Here is a 16,847-nt window from a genome sequence, read left to right on the forward strand (position 1 = left end):
TTCTAGCCATCAAAGTGAGCTGCGTGGGTTCCTGTGGAGTGTCCAGCAAGATAAACGACACGGCATGGACGGTGGAAGAGCAGTATTTCAATACCACGCTGTCCCTGGCAGATAAAGGTAAGAAGGAAGCAAATATTTTGGAGGTGAAGCTAAAGAAGAAAGACGTGTTAGGTTGGCTTGCTTGTTCTTCAGGCTCTGTTTGAACCAGAAGTTGCTTAACTTCTTAATTTTCTTTCTTGGGTTGGCCTGGCTAGCAGAAAGAGAATTATTTGGTGGAGAGCTGGGAATTTTGAGGTGATGGGGCCAGTCACCAGGACATAGTGAATTCTAGTCCTGGTTTAAACATGAAAGCTGGCTAATCACCAGGAAACTGTGAGTTCTTGTCCCAGTTTAGGCATGAATGCTATCTGGGTAACCTTGGGCCAATCATGAAAAGACCGTGAGTTCTAGTCCCAATTTAGGTATGAAAGCCAGCTGGGTGACTTTGAGCCAATCACCAGGAGATGGTGAGTTCTAGTTCCGGCTTAGGTATAAATGCCAGCTAAGTGACATTGGGCCAATCACCAAGAGACGGTGAGTTTTAGTCCCACCTTAGGCACGAAAGTCAGCTGGGTGACTTTGAGCCAATCACCAGGAGATGGTGAGTTCTAGTTCCGGCTTAGGTATAAATGCCAGCTAAGTGACATTGAGCCAATCACCAAGAGACGGTGAATTCTAGTCCCACCTTAGGCACGAAAGTCAGCTGGGTGACTTTGAGCCAATCACCAGGAGACGGTGAGTTCTAGTCCCACCTTAGGCACGAAAGTCAGCTGGGTGACTTTGAGCCAATCACCAGGAGATGGTGAGTTCTAGTTCCGGCTTAGGTATAAATGCCAGCTAAGTGACATTGAGCCAATCACCAAGAGACGGTGAATTCTAGTCCCACCTTAGGCACGAAAGTCAGCTGGGTGACTTTGAGCCAATCACCAGGAGACGGTGAGTTCTAGTCCCACCTTAGGCACGAAAGTCAGCTGGGTGACTTTGAGCCAATCACCAGGAGATGGTGAGTTCTAGTTCCGGCTTAGGTATAAATGCCAGCTAAGTGACATTGAGCCAATCACCAAGAGACGGTGAATTCTAGTCCCGCCTTAGACATGAAAGCCAGCTGGGTGACTTTGAGCCAATCACCAGGAGACGGTGAGTTCTAGTCCCGCCTTAGCCACCTGGGTGACTTTGAGTCAATCATCAGGAAAACGTGAATTCTAGTCCTGCCTTAGGCACGAATAATAATAATAATAATAATAATAATAATAATAATAATAATAATAATAATAATAATAATAATAATATTTTAATTTGTATACCGTCCTTCTCCCGAAGGACTCAGGGCGGTGAACAGCCAAATAAAAACAACAATCAAATACAATACAGATAAAACAGTTATCTGTTATTGAATAAGTTTCAAAGTTATTCAAATTTGGGCCAAATTTAAAATACATTTAAAATCCCCAAAAACTAATTTAAAAAAAAATTAAAAACCCATAAAAACATCTAAAAATTCTATGCCAGTCCCGCGCGGAAATATAGGTACGTTTTAAGCCAGCTGGATGACTTTGGGCCAGTCCCCCCTCTCTCAGGCCAACCCGCCTGACAGGGTTGTTGTTTTGTTGAGAAGGGTTGTACAATTTGTCCACTCAGCCACACTGGGGCTCCCCCCCCCACAACCCTTGTAAGCCATCGGCTGTGTTTTACACGCTCTGCCATTAATTGAAGAAGGCAGGTTAAGATTTAGCAGGAGTTGTGGGAGAGAGAGAGAGATTGAGAGATTAAGAGAGAGAGGGGGGGGGGACGAGGAGGAGGAGGAGGAGGAGGGAGAGGGAGAGGGAGAGAAAGTAGGCCGTCCTTCAGGAAGATTATCTGAAAGAACCAGCACAAAATAATGAGGAGAGGGAAACTTTCCAATCGGATACCCAGCCAAGTCTCCAGCTGCAGTTTCCTCGCTTGGAAAGAAAGCCGCCAGATTTCTCTGCATAAAGTTCAAAGTGCCTAGGAACAAACTGGGTATTGTGGAATTCCGAGCGGGAGGGTGGAGTAGGGGTGGGAAAATCACACCCTGGTCCACAGTGACCCTGGCTTCAGGATTTGCCACTCCTCTCTCTCCCCTAATCTCCAAAAGCCTCCCATTTCGGCTTCCCTGCCCCAGTCCAGAACAAAGCTAGATGCATCTGAGCTTGTTTGCAAAATTCAGCTAACATAAAAGGGATTTTAAGATCGCTTGGGGGGAGGAGGAGGAGGGGGGAGGAAAAAAGAGGAAGGAGAAAGGAGCAGGAGAAAGGAGAAGAGAAACAAGGAAGGAGAGGAAGAGGAGAAAGGAGGGAAAAGAGAGGAGGGGGAGGAAAAAGAGGACGGAGAAAGGAGCAGGAGAAAGGAGAAGAGAAGGAAGGAGAGGAAGAGGAGAAAGGAGAAAGGAGAAAGAAGGTATAGGAGAGGAGGGGGAGGGGGGAAAGAGGAAGGAGAAAGGAGAAGAGAAACAAGGAAGGAGAAGAGGAGGAAAAAGGAGGGAAGGAAAAGAGAAAGGAAAAGAAAGAGAAAGGAGGAAGGAGAGGAGGAGGCTGCAATATTACATTTTGTAAGAGTAATAAATGAAGACCATTTAGCCATTCTACACAGTCCAAGAGATGTGTAACACTATCCTCATGAAGCACATGGAAGTAGGTGGCTCAACCAAGCAACCAAGCAACTGGGAGACTTGACTGGTTGAGGGAAACTTTCAGACTAAAAAGACCAGATCAATGAATTGAAGAAGTGGTGGTGTCTCTAACGTTACATCCTCCTCTTCCTCCTCCTCCCATAAACCCCACTCCCTTCTACCACTGATGATGTTACCTAGTTGGGTCATGAAACCTCTGCAAGAAAACCACCGAGCTCAGGGACACCAAGGAGCCCACAGTCTTCCTCCACCTCCTCCTCCTCCTCCTCCTCATCCTCCTCCTCCTCCTCCTCCTCCTCCTCCTTCTCCTCCTCTTCTCCTTCTCCTCTTCTTCCTCCTCCCCCCACCTTTGGAAACCCCACTCCCTTCTAGCCCTGATGATATTAGCTAGTTGGGTCATGAAACATCTGCAAGAAAACCACAAGCTCAGGGACACCAAGGAGCCCACAGTCTTCCTCCTCCTCCTCCTCCTCCTCCTCCTCCTCCTCCTCCTCCTCCTCCTCCTCCTCCTCCTCCTCCTCCTCCTCCTCCTCCTCCTCCTCCTCCTCCTCCCTTCCCTTCCCTTCTCTTCCCTTCCCTAAACTACAAACGTTCTCCTTTATTGGAAAGAACAACCCAAAAGGCTGTGGCTCAAAAAAGAGTGGAAAAAATTCAGGGCCTTGACCTCAAGGTTAGGAGTTCTACCCAGGATTTCAATTCGGGCAGATCTTCTGCATACTGAGAGAGCGTTCCACCCAATGCAGGCATGCAACAGGCCCTTGAGATTTTTGACGTTCCTGCTAGTGTCTTCTGCTGCACACCCAGGGACTAGCTAGCTGCTCAGCCAATCTCCTCAATTTTGCAACCCAGGCTGCAGAGAGCAAAGACGGTCCCTCTCCCCACCCCCCCTCCCGCCATCTAAGCAGGAAACATAAAAGTCTGAGCGTGCTTAGGACCATACCTGTCACCTCCTGGCTCCTGTTTTTTCCATTTGACGTCACCTTCCTGCCCCGTTGACGGTAAAGGTGAAATGAATCGTGCACCTAGCAACCAGGACGTCTTGGCCGTAACAGGAGAAACACGGATTCGGGTCAGCAGTTCACCCACCCTCGATTAGGTCACGCACAGCTTTAAAATTGCTCCGAAAGGGAGGGCAGATTCATACAGGGGGTTCCTGTCCTTCTGGTAGCCACCTAGAATATATTTTTTTTAAGATCCCAGATCTAAGATGTGTCTGCAAGAGGCAACGTGCGGTTGTCCTTGTCTTAGCTCTTAAGTTTGGGAGCTGAGCAGAGTTAGAGCTTGTTAAATCTGTGGAGATAAAACAAGAAATTTCAGAGAGCAAACCCCACTCATTAGTAGTACTGATGAGGTTACCTAGTTTGGTAAGGAGAGGTCTGCAGGAAAACAACCACTTCACAGAGTACCAAAGACCCTCCAATTATCCTTTTCTTCTTCTTCTTCTTCTTCTTCTTCTTCTTCTTCTTCTTCTTCTTCTTCTTCTTCTTCTTCTTCTTCTTCTTCTTCTTCTTCTTCTTCTTCTTCTTCTCCTTCTCCTTCTCCTTCTCCTTCTCTTTCTCCTCCTCCTCCTCCTCCTCCTCCTCCTCCTCCTCCTCCTCCTCCTCCTCCTCCTCCTCCTCTTCTTCTTCTTCTTCTTCTTCTTCTTCTTCTTCTTCTTCTTCTTCTTCTTCTTCTTCTTCTTCTTCTTCTTCTTCTTCTTCTTCTTCTTCTTCTTCTTCTTCTTCTTCTTCTTCTTCTTCACCGGCCACTGCTAGACAAACAGATTAGTGGTTATGTAAAAGATAACAGTCTGATAGCAAAACAAAACAACCACTAAGAAAATGGTCCTTTGGACTTGATAGATGACTTCACCAGACTCAGCTTATTTATTTAATACATGTTACTCAGGAAACATTTTTCTGTCCCGGCTGCCATCGGAGGGGTAGGTAGGACAGAGGCAAAGAAAAACAACAACAGCGTGAAAATGTCGTGTCCCACTCCTCCGCTGACGGCCGGGTCAGGGAAATCCGAATCAGGTGTGCCTCTGCAGCTCTGCCAAAGTCCTAGCAAAGTCCTCAAGGCAGGCAGGAGACCAGAAAGTGACTTCAGCAAGATATGTTTAGACTTTGCCTGACTCAGAGAATGCCAGAAAGCAGGTCCTTTATATAGGCCATGGGGTGTGGCTCCATGACTCAGCACTTATCCAGGCCTGCCCCTCCCTTCCTTCTGTTGCCTCCGCCTATCAAGTCTTCTGACGCGAGGGTCACTCCAGTTGGCAGCTGTTTGCAATTGACCTTCCTCAGGTTCACATGCTGTGGGGGAGGGGGAGGGGTCTAGTTGCTCCGTTTGCCTGGGCATGGAGCCAGAGCTGGGGGCTGGAGGTACTTCTTCCTCCTCAGCCTGTCTGGGCATGGAGCCAGGGCTGGGGCCGGGAGGCATACTAGGACATTCCTCCGTGTTCGGAAGCAGATAAGAAGGCCCCGGCTGCGGTGAGATCGGACGAGACACAACAGAAAAAAGCAAGTTATGAATGAAGGTGGGGTGGGGGGAGGAAATGAAACAAAGCCCTACCGCTTAAACTCTAAATCCTGTAGGATAAAACAAGATGCATCAACAGCATCAATCATCATAGAGCAGGGAAGGGACCTTGGAGGTCTTCTAGTCCAACCCCCTGCTCCCTATGCCATTTCAGACGGGTGGTTATCCAGTCTCTTCTTAAAAACCTCCAGTGGTGGAGCGTCCACAACTTCCGGTGGCAAGCAGTTCCGCTGGTTAATTGTCTTCACTGTTAGGAAGTTTCTCCTTAATTCCAGATTGTTTCTCTCTTTGATTAGTTTCCATCCATTGCTTCTTGTCTTGCCTTCGGGTCCTTTGGGAAGTAATTGACCCCCCCTTCTCTTTGTGGCAGCCCCTCAAATATTGGAAGACCGCTATCATGTCACCCCTAGTTCTTCTTTTTCTAGACCGGCCAAACCCAATTCCTGCAACCGTCCTTCATATGTTTTTGCCTCCAGGCCTTGAATCATCTTAGTTGCTCTGCAACTCTTCTCTGCACTTTTTCCAAAGACTCAAAATCCTTTTTTTTTGGTAATGCGGCGACCAAAACTGGATGCAGTATTCCAGATGTGGCCTTCCGAAGGCTTTATAAAGCTGTACTAATACTTCGCATCAGCAAAGATTTGGCAAAAGAAATCTCAGGATCGTACGGGTTGGAAATACGTGGAAACCCCTAACCCTCGCCTTCCTCCTACCGCGGACAGACGGCGGCTAAAAATGATAACGGAATAGAAAGAAAGAGAGCAATTGGTGGACTCGCTTGCAATAGGCGATTGAGAAATAAAGAGAAACTTCCTGACCGTGAGAACAATTGACGGAACAGAAGTTGCCTTCAGAAGTTCATCCCTGGAAGCTTTCAAGAAGAGACTGGACTGGTATCTGTCAGAAATGGTGAAGGGTCTTCTGCTTTTGTGGGAGGGTTGGACTAAGAGACCTGGAGGCTAAAAGATACGGAAAACGGTTGCAGGAACTGGGCATGGCTACTCTAGTGAAGAGAAGGACCAGGGGAGACAGGATAGCAGTCTTCCAATATTTGAGGGGGCTGCCACAGAGAGGAGGAAGGGGGTCAAGCTGTTTTCCAAAGCACCTTTGAAGGCCAGACAAGGAATAATGGATGGAAACTGAACAAGGAGAGATTCAACCTAGAAAGAAGGAGACAGTGAGAACAATCAACCCATGGAACAGAAGTTGCCTTCGGAAGTTGTGGAAGCTTCATCCCTGGAAGCTTTCAAGAAGAGACTGGACTGGCATCTGTCAGAAATGGTGAAGGGTCTTCTGCTTTTGTGGGAGGGTTGGACTAAGAGACCTGGAGGCTAAAACATACGAAGAACGGTTCCAGGAACTGGGCATGGCTACTCTAGTGAAGAGAAGGACCAGGGGAGCAGGATAGCAGTCTTCCAATATTTGAGGGGGCTGCCACAGAGAGGAGGAAGGGGGTCAAGCTGTTTTCCAAAGCAGCTTTGAAGGCCAGACAAGGAATAATGGATGGAAACTGAACAAGGAGAGATTCAACCTAGAAAGAAGGAGACAGTGAGAACAATCAACCCATGGAACAGAAGTTGCCTTCGGAAGTTGTGGAAGCTTCATCCCTGGAAGCTTTCAAGAAGAGACTGGACTGGTATCTGTCAGAAATGGTGAAGGGTCTTCTGCTTTTGTGGGAGGGTTGGACTAAGAGACCTGGAGGCTAAAAGATACGAAGAACGGTTCCAGGAACTGGGCATGGCTACTCTAGTGAAGAGAAGGACCAGGGGAGACAGGATAGCAGTCTTCCAATATTTGAGGGGGCTGCCACAGAGAGGAGGAAGGGGGTCAAGCTGTTTTCCAAAGCACCTTTGAAGGCCAGACAAGGAATAATGGATGGAAACTGAACAAGGAGAGATTCAACCTAGAAAGAAGGAGACAGTGAGAACAATCAACCCATGGAACAGAAGTTGCCTTCGGAAGTTGTGGAAGCTTCATCCCTGGAAGCTTTCAAGAAGAGACTGGACTGGTATCTGTCAGAAATGGTGAAGGGTCTTCTGCTTTTGTGGGAGGCTTGGACTAAGAGACCTGGAGGCTAAAAGATATGGAGAACGGTTGCAGGAACTGGGCATGGCTACTCTAGTGAAGAGAAGGACCAGGGGAGACAGGATAGCAGTCTTCCAATATTTGAGGGGGCTGCCACAGAGAGGTGGAAGGGGGTCTAGCTGTTTTCCAAAGCAGCTTTGAAGGCCAGACAAGGAATAATGGATGGAAACTGACCAAGGAGACATTCAACGTGGAAATAACGAGGAATTTCCTGACCGTGAGAACAATCAACCCATGGAACAGGAGTTGCCTTCAGAAGTTGTGGGAGCTTCATCCCTGGAGGCTTTCAAGAAGAGACTGGACTGCCATCTGTCAGAAACGGTGTAGGGTCTCCTGCTTGAGCAGGGGGTTGGGCTAGATGACCTCCAAGACCCCTTCCCACTCTGTTAAGGCTAGAAAATGGGATTTTTTAAAAAAAACAGAGGAGAATTTGATCGCTGCACCCAAATGCCCTTCAGGGGCAGGTGAGGAATGAGGTGCAAATCATGGCAAATTTGCCCACTGGTGGGTCCTACTTTATTCTGACTAGCCCTGAGGGCTTTTTTTTTAGAAAGAGAAGTGGCGCAATGAACATGCAGGTTTTCAGCGAGGGGGACCAGCTGCAAAAGGGTGTTGAAAGAAAGGCAGTGTGTGTAAGAAACACACACACCCTGTCCCCTTGGAGGTTACAAAGTCTTAAAAAAAAAAAAAAAAGCAGCTGGACCGGTTTCTCGCTCCATTCCGTCCAATTCTCTCTCTTTTTCTTGCTTTTCTTTGTCCTCTGATGACTCAGCCATAAATTCCTCTGCTCTACACACCCCAATCCCCTGGTTGCTGAATGGTGGTTGCAAGTCAAGGACACACGCACACAAACACTCACTCACTCAACTCTCTCTTCTATCCATCCATCCATCTATCTATCTACCCAGCTGTTTATTATTTATCTATCATTGATCATGTACCTATGCTCCATTCCTATATATATATCCATCTATTTATTCCTCTATTTCTCTATTTCTCTCTCTCAGACACACACGCACACATCTATCTATCTATCTATCTATCTATCTATCTATCTATCTATCTATCTATCTATCTATCTATCTATCTATCATCTATCTATCTATCTATCTATCATCTATCTATCTATCTATCTATCTATCTATCTATCTATCTATCTATCATCTATCTATCTATCTATCTATCTATCTATCTATCTATCTATCTATCTATCTATCATCTATCTATCTCTATCTATCTATCTATCTATCTATCTATCTATCTATCTATCTATCTATCTATCTATCTAATCTCTCTCTCTCTCTCTCTCTCTCTCTCTCTATCATTAGTTGCGAAGTCATGTTTGACCCATCGAGACCCCATGGACAATGTTCCTCCAGGCCTTCCTGTCCTCTACCATCGTCTGGAGTCCATTGAAGCTCACGCCAACTGCTTCAGTGACTCCATCCAGCCACCTTGTCCTCTGCCGTCCCCTTCTTCTTCTTTTACCCTCCATCGTTCCCAGCATGAGGCTCTTCTCCAGGGAGTCTTTCCTTCTTTCTCATTAGGTGGCCAAAGTATTGGAGTTTCCTCTTCAGGATCTGGCCTTCTAAAGAGCAGTCAGGGTTGGATCTCCTCTAGGACTGACCGGTTGGATCGCCTTGCAATACAAGGGACTCGCAGGAGTCTCTTGGATATATCTATCTATCTATCTATCTATCTATCTATCTATCTATCTATCTATCTATCTATCTATCTATCTATCTATCTATCTTCTTTTGCCCTCCATCGTTCCCAGCATGAGGCTCTTCTCCAGGGAGTCTTTCCTTCTTTCTCATTAGGTGGCCAAAGTATTGGAGTTTCCTCTTCAGGATCTGGCCTTCTAAAGAGCAGTCAGGGTTGGATCTCCTCTAGGACTGACCGGTTGGATCGCCTTGCAATACAAGGGACTCGCAGGAGTCTCTTGGATCGATCTATCTATCTATCTATCTATCTATCTATCTATCTATCTATCTATCTATCTATCTATCTATCTTCTTTTGCCCTCCATCGTTCCCAGCATGAGGCTCTTCTCCAGGGAGTCCTTCCTTCTCATTAGGTGGCCAAAGTATTTGAGTTTCCTCTTCGGGATCTGGCCTTCTAATACTTCAATGGTGAGAAGCAAATTTGCAAGTCATGCTGGTTTTCTCTTCCTGGGCCGAGCCAGAAACTGTTGCATTGTTTCGCACTAAGGGGAGAGGAAGAGAAAAAGGAAAAAAGGAGGGAAGAATTGTCTCTCTTGTTTTCTGCAAAGTTTTGCAGCGTTATTTTTCCTCTCCTTGATGTGCTTGGCTCCACTTTGCAAGAAGCTGGCAGGGTGAAATGTGTTTCCCAGCCATTTGGGGAAGGAAGGCAGCGGCTTTTCGACATAATACCTGATTTCCCCCCCCCTCCCAGAGGTATTTTTAGCTGGAGAAAAAAAAAAACCTTTGTGAAATAAATACTTCTGTGCAGAGAAACACTGGGCCCTTTGTCCTGGGGAGCAGTGACTTACATTCAGGGTGGAAGCTGGATTTAAGGCCCTCCCTTCTCCTTCTGGGAGAAAACAATAATTTTTGGGAAAGGGTATAATTGGAGGAAACAGGTCTGATGCCTCCGGTTGACGAGTTTCCAAATTCACTTCCACAAAGCAAACTCAACAGGTGGGAAGCTAAGCAGGATCGGCTCGGGCTCAGGTTTGGATGGAGGACGGCTATAAAATTCCAAGGCTGTAGGCTAGGCTAGGAAGTCAAAACAAGGACCCGAAAGACGGCAGTGGAAGCTTCTCTCGAATTGTGGCTAAACACAGGTAGTCCTCGACTTAATGACCATGATTTGAGCCCCAGATTTCCGTTGATAAAGCAAGACGGCTGCTAAGCGAATTTTACTCCATTGTACGACCTAGCATGCCCTGGGACACCGCAACCATTGTATATATAGGTAGTCCTCTACTTACAATGGTTCCCTTAGTGACCGTTCAAAGGCAGTGAACAAAAGCCACTCATGACCGTGTTTCACGTTTACGACCGTTGTAGCGATCCGATCAAAATTCAGACGCTTGGGAACGGACTGGCATTTACAACGGTCGCCGTGTCCATTTTTGCAACCTTCGGACCAGCCGAGTCGACGGGGAAAACCAGACCCGCTTAAATAAAACCACGTTACTAATGTGTGTGGAAATTCACTTACAAAAACTGCGGCGATTAAGGCCGTAACACGGAGCCAAATTTCCTTAGCAAATGCTTCACTTTGTGACACAAATTTGGGTGTCTGTCATGGTCGTAAGGCGAGGACCTATCTGTGATGACCCGGGGGGGTGACACAAAGGCAGCACAGCCAGGGAACCGATACGAGTCCCTTTATGATCGCCAACTGTGCCCCCCAATGTCCCTTTCAACCCTCCGGCCTGGAGAGAAAGCTCTTCCACCAACCTGTCATAGTCTTTGGCTGGCAATACTTCAGTCCCCAAATGTTGTAAGCAGAAAACTTCTAACAAAAAATCCAAAGGCAAGACGAGGTAATAAATCCGGCAGGGCAAGCAAAATAAGGAATTCCACAAGGACAGTAGCACGGCAATAAATCAAACCCACTGGGAGGATGCCAGGATTCAAAGAAACCCCAGATAAACTCAGCGTTTGTTCCCGACAACCGCCCCTCCCATTTGCCTTTCCTTTAAACTCCAGCAGCAGCTGTGCCTTGTAAAGAGGATCAGTTCCCTTTCCTCCCTCGTAAGCCACGCAACCCACGTTGCTCTCTTCTCCGTTCCTCCCTGCGCTGCCTAGGATGAGGAGGGTCTTCATCTGAACCCCCTCTCCCTTGTTCTACCTCTCCCCTGCTCTGCCCAGCCTGACTTTGCCCTTCCCCAGTTTCTTCCACAGCCAACGGATCCACTCTCTCACTCTCATGTCAGCCGTTCTCCTTTGGATTCAGACCCCGACAGGGGCATGACACTATCTGTACACGCGCCCAAATTTTGATCGCGGGACCCTAGGGGTGCTACAAGGGTCGTTTGAAAATCAATCACAAATCGCTTTTTTCCCCCCAGTGCCGTCGCGACTTCAGACGGTCACTAAACGAATCAGAAGATATCAGGGATTGAGCAGGAGTCTTGGAGTTAGAAGTGGAAAGAGATGGAGTCTCTTCAAAGGATACAGAGGGTCACAAAAAAAAAAAATGGAAATGCAACTTTGGTGGCCAGGAACCTATTTTGAATGATCAATTCTTGCAATGACAAATGGCTGAATTTCTCCCCCCTCTTCTCACGGAGAAAGAAAGAAACGGCGGCGAGGGCCAAGATAAATCTTACGCGTCCTTAGTTGCTCCAGAAAAAAGGGGGGAAAAAAGAGACTTTCTTTATTTGGCAAACAAGCCCCCGTTTTTAGCCACTCTTGGACGGCCTTCAACGTTTCTCATCTTCTTCCCACACGGCTTCACGAGAAGCAGCCGAGAATCGTCTGCGGAGGGTTATATATAATCTTTATTGCATTATGCTTTTTTTTTTTTTTGCAATTTTGGCAGCTTGGACCCTGGCTTGCAGCCCGCGGCTAATTGATCCCTCTGCAAATGATTACAGTAGTATTTCTGAACGATCGAGGGCGTTCCTGGATCCTGCAATGCCCTTTGGGTCGTTGGTAGGAAGTTTCCGCTGAGTTTTTTGGGTACCCCTTCTCCATGCATTGCGCTTAACTCTCCGCTGAAGATGGGTGGAGAAACTCAAAAAAAGCTTTTCTGATAGGTGATTTTATTAGAGACCGCTGAGGGAGCTCTTACAGTATCTACTGTCTCTGTAAGTCTCTGAAACCTGGATTAATCTGTCTCTGGCCGTTCAATGACTCCCGATCTCCATCTACTGGCTAAATGGATTTATCACACCTGAATGCTTTGGGAGGGAGAAAAAGAAAATCGCAATTTATCGGGACTGATTCCCTCTTTCTCCGTCATCCAGCAAGCTTTAAATACCGGATAAAGGAGAATATTTGTAGCTCCTGGTTGAAATGAGGGGTGCTAGGGTGCTCCCTGAGCTTGGTGGCTTTCTTGCAGACGTTTCATGACCCTGTTAGGTAACATCAGTGCTAGAAGGGTGTTGGGTTTATGGGAGGAGGAGGAAGGGGAGGAGGGCTGTGGGCTCCTTGGTGCTCTCTGAACTTGGTGGTTTTCTTGCAGACGTTTCATGACCCAAACTAGGTAACATCATCAGTGCTAGAAGGGAGTGGGGTTTGCAGGGAGGAGGAGGAGGAGGACTGTGGGGTCCCTGGTGTTCTTTGAGCTTGATGGTTTTCTTGAAGACGTTTCATGACCCAACTAGGTAGCATCATCAGTACTACTGGGTAGAATGGTAATAAGCAACAAACCCCACACTCATTAGCATTGATGATATTATCTAGTTGGGTCATGAAATGTCTGCAAGAAAACAACCAAGCTCAGAGAGCACCAAGGACCCCGCAGTCCTCCTCCTCCTCCTCCTCCTCCTCCTCCTCCTCCCATAAACCCAACTCTCTTCTAGCACTGATGATGTTATCTAGTTGGGTCATGAAATGTCTGCAAGAAAACAACCAAGCTCAGAGAGCACCAAGGACCCCGCAGTCCTCCTCCTCCTCCTCCTCCTCCTCCTCCCATAAACCCAACTCCATTCTAGCACTGATGATGTTATCTAGTTTGGGTCATGAAACAGCTGCAAGGAAACCATCTTCCTCCCCCATTTCTTGATCTGAAAAAATAAAATAAAAATAAACCCACGAACGGTTTGCTCATTGACGGATAGCCGACCAAGTGCCTGACTTTCTCCTCTCTCCTTTTGCTCTTCTGTTTTTCAGGGACGCTGACCACTGGCGAGCACACCTTTCCCTTCCGTTTTTTGCTGCCAGGTACTTGGGATTTTTCTTCCTGTTCTCTGGTACAGGTTTGTGATTATACTGGAACTCCACACTTCTCACTTTCGCTCTCCGCATGCTGCTTTGAACTCCGATTTGGAGTGGGTGCGGTGGCCTAGAGGTGGAGCTCTCGCCTCACAATCAGGAGGCTGTGAGTTCGATCCTGGGTAGAGGCAGATATAGATATATATATATGTCTGTCTGGGCACAATGAGAATATTATCTGCTGAACAAAACTCCGCACTGGCAACGGGACGGGCATCCGGCCATTCAAACGCTCTGCTAGCTCCATTCAGTCACCCAGACTCCACCCAGCAAGGGATTATGGGGTCATTAAAAGATGATGATGCGCTTTGATCTCTGATCAATTTTGGTGGTAAACATTTAAGTGCTGGCTGCAGTTTTCAGAGACTTCGATGAAATCAGTGGCAATGGGCAGGATTACAATACTGGGCAGGGCAGACGCATCCAGAGTGCTTTTCCTCCAGTCCCTATTTAATTTTTTTATTTCTTATTTTCTTGGTGGAAACCTGTCTCGATCTTTTAGGGTATGTGAGCATTAGAAACAAACAAGTTAGCTTTAAACTGATTGGCCAGGCAGTGTAGTGGTTCAACTTTTGATCACTTTTAACTTTGGGACAGAATGAAATAACTGTTCTAAACCCCAGTCTGAAGTTGGATCATTGCTTGGTCTTGTTATTCTTTCTTTCCCTCCCTCCTTCCCTCCCTCTTCCCATCTCCTTCCTTCCTTCCTTCCTTCCTTCCTTCCTTCCTTCCTTCCTTCCTTCCTTCCTTCCTTCCTCTTCCCATCTCCTTCCTTCCTTTCTTCCTTCCTCCCATCTCCTTCCTTCCTTCCTTCCTTCCTTCCTTCCTTCCTTCCTTCCTTCCTTCCTTCCTTCCTCCCTCTTCCCATCTCCTTCCTCCCTCCCTCCCTTTTCCCATCTCCTTCCTTCCTTCCTTCCTTCCTTCCTTCCTTCCTTCCTTCCTTCCTTCCTTCCTTCCTTCCTTCCTCTTCCCATCTCCTTCCTTCCTTTCTTCCTTTTCCCGTCTCCTTCCTTCCTTCCTCCTTCTTCCCATCTCCTTCCTTCCCTCCTTCCTTCCTTCCTTCTTTCCTTCCTTCCTCCTCCCATCTCCTTCCTTTCTTCCTTCCTCCCTCTTCCCATCTCCTTCCTTCCTTCCTTCCTTCCTTCCTTCCTTCCTTCCTTCCTTCCTTCCTCTTCCCATCTCCTTCCTTCCTTCCTTCCTTCCTCTTCCCATGTCCTTCCTTCCTTCCTTCTTTCCTCTCCTTCCCTCCCTTTCTCTTCCCATCTCTTTTGTTCTTTCCCATCTCTCTCCTTCCTTCCTTCCTTCCTTCCTCTCCTGAACGATAAGCATCAGTAGAATAAACAGCCCCTTCTAAATCAGCAAGTTTGGGAACCACAAAGATTTGCAGGGGGGAAAAAAGTTTATAGAGAGATTGATTTTTCTTGTAATGGTGTAGTCTACGCTCATCTAGGGCTGCGTGTCTAGTAGTCTGTGCAACTCGCAGAAAAGGCCAAACTTTAGCAAAGAGGCGTGGCATTTTATCTTCCTAAGAATATTTGAATTCATTTAAAAAAAATAAACCAAAATTCTTGGCCTTTGGACCGCAGCGTGCCTTTCCTTCTTAGCTTCTTGCTATGCCTCACAAGCCAGCAGAATTAGAAGCAGTTAGTCCTACCTTGCGCACTGATTTTTTTTTCATTTTTACAAGATCAATTGCCCTCTGGGTTTTTTTTAGGGGGTGGGGGAGCACGGCTGGGCTTTTACACACACTTTCAGTCCTCGTTTTGTTCAGGCCAGGAGAAAATCGTGCCTGGTTTGTTTGTTCAGAACAGCATACAGCTTTCTGGTCTTTCTTCCTGAATATATACCACGTTTTCCCTGAAAATAAAACCCTGTGTTATATTTTTTTGAACCCCAAAATAAGTGATTGGCCTTATTTTGGGGGAGGTCTTATTATTTTGGGGCATGTGGAACAAGACGGGGCTCCTCTTGCCCTCTTACTTGATATCCAGCTCTGTCTCCCTAACCCTAACTAGAGGAAATGGCAGTGATGCTCATTCATTTAAATATTTTCAGGGAGTGCTTATTTTCGGGGAAGGAGTTATTCTCGGGGCGGTCTTATTTTCAGGGAAACACGGTATATTCTTTTTTTTTTCTTGTCTTCCTGGGAAACCAGCCTCGGCCCCCACCTCTTTCGAAGGTCCTTTTGGGAAGGTGATGCACCAGGTGAAAGCTGTCATCGAGACCCCACGGTTTTCCAAGGACCACAAGTGCCACAAGGTCTTCTACGTTCTCTGCCCGCTGAACCTGAACGATATCCCAGATATCGAGGCAAGTTGGGGACGGGAGGCTGCTGACACCATGTCAACACGCTAGGACGTCGTGTTGAGTTTCTTCAGCGGATGTCCACTCAGCTGACCCAGCCTTCCTTTTTTCTGTTTTCGTCCTCTGCAGCAATGCAACACCAACTCCATCACCAAGAAGTTCAGCTACAAGCTTGTGAAAACGGGGAACGTGGTTTTGACGGCCACCACCGATCTCAAGGGTTACACCGTCGGGCAGATCATCCAGTTGCGAATGGACATCGAGAACAAATCTGGCCGGGATACCAGCACTATTGTGGCAAGCCTTATCCAGGTAATCGCGTCTGTTGAAGATGGCATTGGGGTGCTGAGTTGGGTTGGTATTTGGCCCTGTGTCACCTGCCTTCTTGATTCCCTCATTATATATATGAACATGGCGATGGATGGATGGAATGAATGAATGGAAGGAAGGAAGGAAGAAAGGAAGGAAGGAAGGAAGGAAGGAAGGAAGGAAGGAAGGAAGGAAGGAGAGAGATGGGAAGCAACAAAAGAGATGGGAAGAGAAAGGGAGGGAAGGAGAGGAAAGAAGGAAGGAAGGAAGGAAGGAAGGAAGGAAGGAAGGAAGGAAGGAAGGGTGGAGCTGAAGAGGTTGTAGAAAAAACGCTTTTAAAAAGGCTCTGACGATCCCAGCTGAGCCGTGCGATCATCAGAGGCTTTTTTTAAAACTTTTCGGCTGAAGAAAAAATGCTTTTAAAAGTAAAAAAACCCAAAAACCTCTGATGATCGCGCGGCTCAGCTGGGCATGGGGAGGGGGGGAGGGATTTTTGCTACCGGTTCTTGAACTACCGCCGCCATCGCTACCGGATCAGGCAATCCAGTCCGAACCGGGAGCATTTCACCCCTGGATTGGGATCTGGAGATTAATTTACCTGTTAATCAATTATTTTCTTCTCTCCCCCCCCCACCCCCCTTCCCATCTGCCAGAAAGTTGCCTATAAATCCAGGCGGTGGATTTACGATTTGAGGAGCATCGCAGAAGTGGAAGGCTCGGCGGTGAAAGCCTGGAAGCACGCAGAGTGGAAGGAGCAGATTCTGGTCCCCGCATTGCCTCAATCCATTCTGCAAGGCTGCAGTCTTATCCATATCGATTACTACATCCAGGTGAAATCACATTCCCCTTTGAGCATCTCTGGTGGTCGGGGGATTTATAGCTGAGCTCCTCTGGTTGATCAGAGGACAAATAGAAAAGGGGTCATTGACGCTCTCCGCGCTCGCTTGTTTTCTTGCAGAGATTTCGTTACCCAACTAGGGAACACGATCAGTATTAGAAGGGAGGAGGGGGAGAAGGGGGTGAGGAGGAAG

The 16,847-nt window shown here is 47.2% G+C and overlaps 1 protein-coding gene across 1 annotated transcript in view; it reads left to right on the plus strand.

The window, feature by feature from the left end:
- The window catches only part of ARRDC1 (arrestin domain containing 1), a 32,620-nt gene that overhangs the window by 10,015 nt on the left and 5,758 nt on the right, over positions 1-16,847 (plus strand). The window contains exons 2-6 of the mRNA XM_058159398.1: positions 7-117; positions 13,102-13,152; positions 15,359-15,513; positions 15,637-15,819; positions 16,470-16,646. Coding sequence (XP_058015381.1) covers positions 7-117; positions 13,102-13,152; positions 15,359-15,513; positions 15,637-15,819; positions 16,470-16,646 — 677 coding nt within the window. The remainder of the gene's footprint in view (positions 1-6; positions 118-13,101; positions 13,153-15,358; positions 15,514-15,636; positions 15,820-16,469; positions 16,647-16,847) is intronic.

The sequence above is a fragment of the Ahaetulla prasina genome, chromosome 16 (genome assembly GCF_028640845.1).
Source record: "Ahaetulla prasina isolate Xishuangbanna chromosome 16, ASM2864084v1, whole genome shotgun sequence".
Classification (NCBI taxonomy): Eukaryota; Metazoa; Chordata; class Lepidosauria; order Squamata; family Colubridae; genus Ahaetulla; species Ahaetulla prasina.